Raw genomic sequence first — 3050 nt, 5'->3', positions numbered from 1 at the left:
TCAAGACAGTCTCTCATACTATAATTACAGCAGCTACAATGAGCTATCTGCTGAGTTACCACTGGAGGTGAGCACAACCAGATATACTACGTGATATGGCAGGAGGTCTGTGGTCTGGTTGACGGTACAGAGTCTCTAGGTGAGGACAAAACTAATTCTTCCATCTCCCCTATTCTCTTTACACACAAATAAGGCAAAGGTGTAGATGACAGTGGAAGACAGAAAACTGAGGGCCACTCAACTGAGGGCCCCCATGAATTAGAAGGAAAAAAAAGGTTGGGTGTTCCTAAGGCAGGGCTTTGAATCACTGTATATCTCCAGTGAAGTGAATGAGGGGTCCCTCAGAGATGGAAAGGGCAACTGAGGAGGGCCTGTCAGCGTTATACACCGATGACTGACAAAATGTTTCCTGTATCTTACTTTCTATTGATTTAAGCCTTCTATGTATACCTTAGACAAGTGTGCTTGTAAGAGAGAGAAATAGTGAAAAAGAATCCTACGTGGTTTAATGTAAGAGGATATAACATACAGCAAGCAAGCAAGCAAGCAAGCTGAAATGTGACCCAGAGTCATAATATGGTCTGCTCATGGCAGCCACAGTCAGTAAGGGCATTCTAGCGTTTTCCATTCCACTTCTAGATGAACAACCTCACTCAACCCACCACTACGCATCTGGTTCAGCTTCTTACCCGTGAGCTCCTTCCCTCCACAAGAAGCTGAACTAGAGACCCCATTTACAGCTTACTTCCCATGAAGATGATCAAATAGCATCATCTTGTATTTGCTTACCTTGTCATAGGTGCTGCTCACGTTGACTCCCCAGCTGATGGAGAACCTTTCAGAGGTGACTGAATTCCTTCTCGTGGGGTTAACAGATGCTCTAGAGATGCAGGTCCCTCTGTTTACAACCTTCACTCTCATCTACCTCACTACCCTGGTTGGGAACCTCGGGATGATCGTGTTGATTCTGTTGGACTCCCGACTTCACACGCCCATGTACTTTTTCCTTGGTAACCTCTCCCTAGTGGATTGTGTTTATGCCTCCTCTGTTACTCCTAAAGTAATGGCGGGGATTCTCACAGGAGATAAGATTATATCCTACGATGCATGTGCTACCCAGATGTTCTTCTTTGCAGCCTTTGCCACCGTTGAAAGTTTTCTCCTGGCCTCAATGGCCTTTGACCGCCATGCGGCCGTGTGCAAACCCCTGCATTATACCTCCACCATGACTAGAATGATGTGTGCCTTACTGGTCATCAGCTCCTATGTTTGTGGACTCTTACAATCTTCCATCCACGTTGCCCTCACTTTCCACCTCTCCTTCTGCCATTCCAAGGTGGTTAATCACTTTTTCTGTGACATTCCCCCACTGCTGGCTCTCTCTTGCTCTGATACCTACCCAAACGAGATTGTGCTCTTCACACTGGCAGCGTTCAACACCTTTTTCACTCTTTTGGTTATCTTGGGCTCTTACCTCTTCATTTTTATTGCTATCCTGAGGATGCACTCAAGTGAGGGACAGAAGAAGGCCTTCTCCACCTGTGCTTCCCACCTCACTGCTGTCTCCATCTTCTATGGGACAATCATCTTCATGTACTTACAGCCCAGCTCCAGCCACTCCATGGGCTCAGACAAAATGGCGTCCGTGTTCTACACCATGGTCATCCCCATGCTGAACCCTTTGGTCTACAGCCTGAGGAACAAAGAGGTCAAGAGTGCCTTTAAAAGGGTGGTTGGAAAAGCAGTCTTCGCTAGGCTTAGCTTACTAATTAGAAATCGCATGCAAACCATGTGAAACTTCTATTGGACTTCTACGGCCAAGAATGTTGTTTGAAGGTTAATTCTTTCTTGTCTTTTATTTCTTTGAGCAGTTCCTTCCCAAATAAAACTGATTCTATTCACTCTTCATGACTGTAACTGGGTAGAAGAAATTCCGGATGTCCCTTTCCAGAAATGTAACATTGCTTCTATCTTGAGATAAAGATTATAATCCTTGATACTATAGGACCCCACATTACATCAGTCTATTGGTTTAAAATGCTTTGCAGGTAAATCTCATAGGTGTTTGACACTAGAGTTCCATTTTCAATTTCTAGACTTAAGAGAACTCTACAAATCTTCTACACAGCACAGGGGCATGGTTCTTAGACGTTTATACTCCTAAGAGTTACCTTGAAAGACTGCTGAAAAAATAGAATTTAGGGATCTAATCCAGATAATATAACTTAGCATTTTTCTGGTAGAGCTCAGAAACCTTTTGAATTATGCCCTGTTATCCACGTATACGTGTATCCTGAACTTAGATAGTGACAATGCCAGTTGTAAATCTGGATAATGAGGGATATTATATAAGCTAGATCTATTTTATTCCTGAATCTCAGAGAGAAAAACATGCTTCAAAAGCTGAAATATATCCGTATCTATTCCTTACCTGAGTTCTAATAGATAAAATTCATATAAGAGTCTGGCTAGGGAGAAGTGCCTGCATTATTAACAAGCTTCCCCTCTATTTCAGATGAGGTTGTGGTGCAGATCACACTTTGAAAACTGTTTCCCTAGAACAGTGGTTCAAAAGCATCATTACCAAGCAAGCAGCAACAGCATGACCTGGAATTTTTTAGAAATGCCAATTATAGGAGCCCTCATCCCAGACCCACAGAATCGAAACTCCAGAAGTACAACCAAGCTATCTGTGTTTTTTAACAAGCCCTCCTGGTGATTCTGAAGCAGGCTCAGGTTTGAAAACCAATGCATTCAAGCAACCAAGAAACATTTAGCCTACAGCAGTGGTTCTCAAACTCAGCTGCACATTACAATAACTTGGGGGAGTTTTTAAAATACTACTGCCCGGATCCCACTTTCAGAGAGTATGATATAATAATATGATTTAGCAAAATTTGATCTGGGATAAGACCTGGGCACCAGGAGATTGTAAAGTGCAGTCACTTCCCTGGAGCTTCATATATACAAAAAGATTAGGACCAAAAAAGAGGTAATATTCATTTAGAATCTAGTACCTTTCCGAGTATTGCATATGCTATCTCATTAAG

At 42.7% G+C, this 3050-nt stretch overlaps 1 protein-coding gene across 1 annotated transcript; it reads left to right on the top strand.

The window, feature by feature from the left end:
- The first annotated feature begins 817 nt into the window (after positions 1 to 817).
- On the top strand, positions 818 to 1795 carry LOC145525299 (olfactory receptor 5B12-like). Its single transcript, XM_081538093.1, has one exon. It carries the CDS (start codon positions 827 to 829, stop codon positions 1793 to 1795), a length of 969 nt encoding a protein of 322 aa, XP_081394219.1. The 5' UTR covers positions 818 to 826.
- Positions 1796 to 3050: the final 1255 nt, after the last annotated feature.

This window comes from Giraffa tippelskirchi, chromosome 11 (assembly GCF_054371585.1).
Source record: "Giraffa tippelskirchi isolate mGirTip1 chromosome 11, T2T-mGirTip1v1.2.pri, whole genome shotgun sequence".
Taxonomy (NCBI): Eukaryota; Metazoa; Chordata; class Mammalia; order Artiodactyla; family Giraffidae; genus Giraffa; species Giraffa tippelskirchi.
Note: the sequence above shows the minus strand (reverse complement) of the source record. Positions and strands in the feature narration are given on the sequence as shown.

Coding starts and splice junctions, on each gene's coding strand:
- LOC145525299 (XM_081538093.1), top strand. CDS start 827: ATGGAGAACCTTTCAGAGGTGACTGAATTCCTTCTCGTGGGGTTAACA.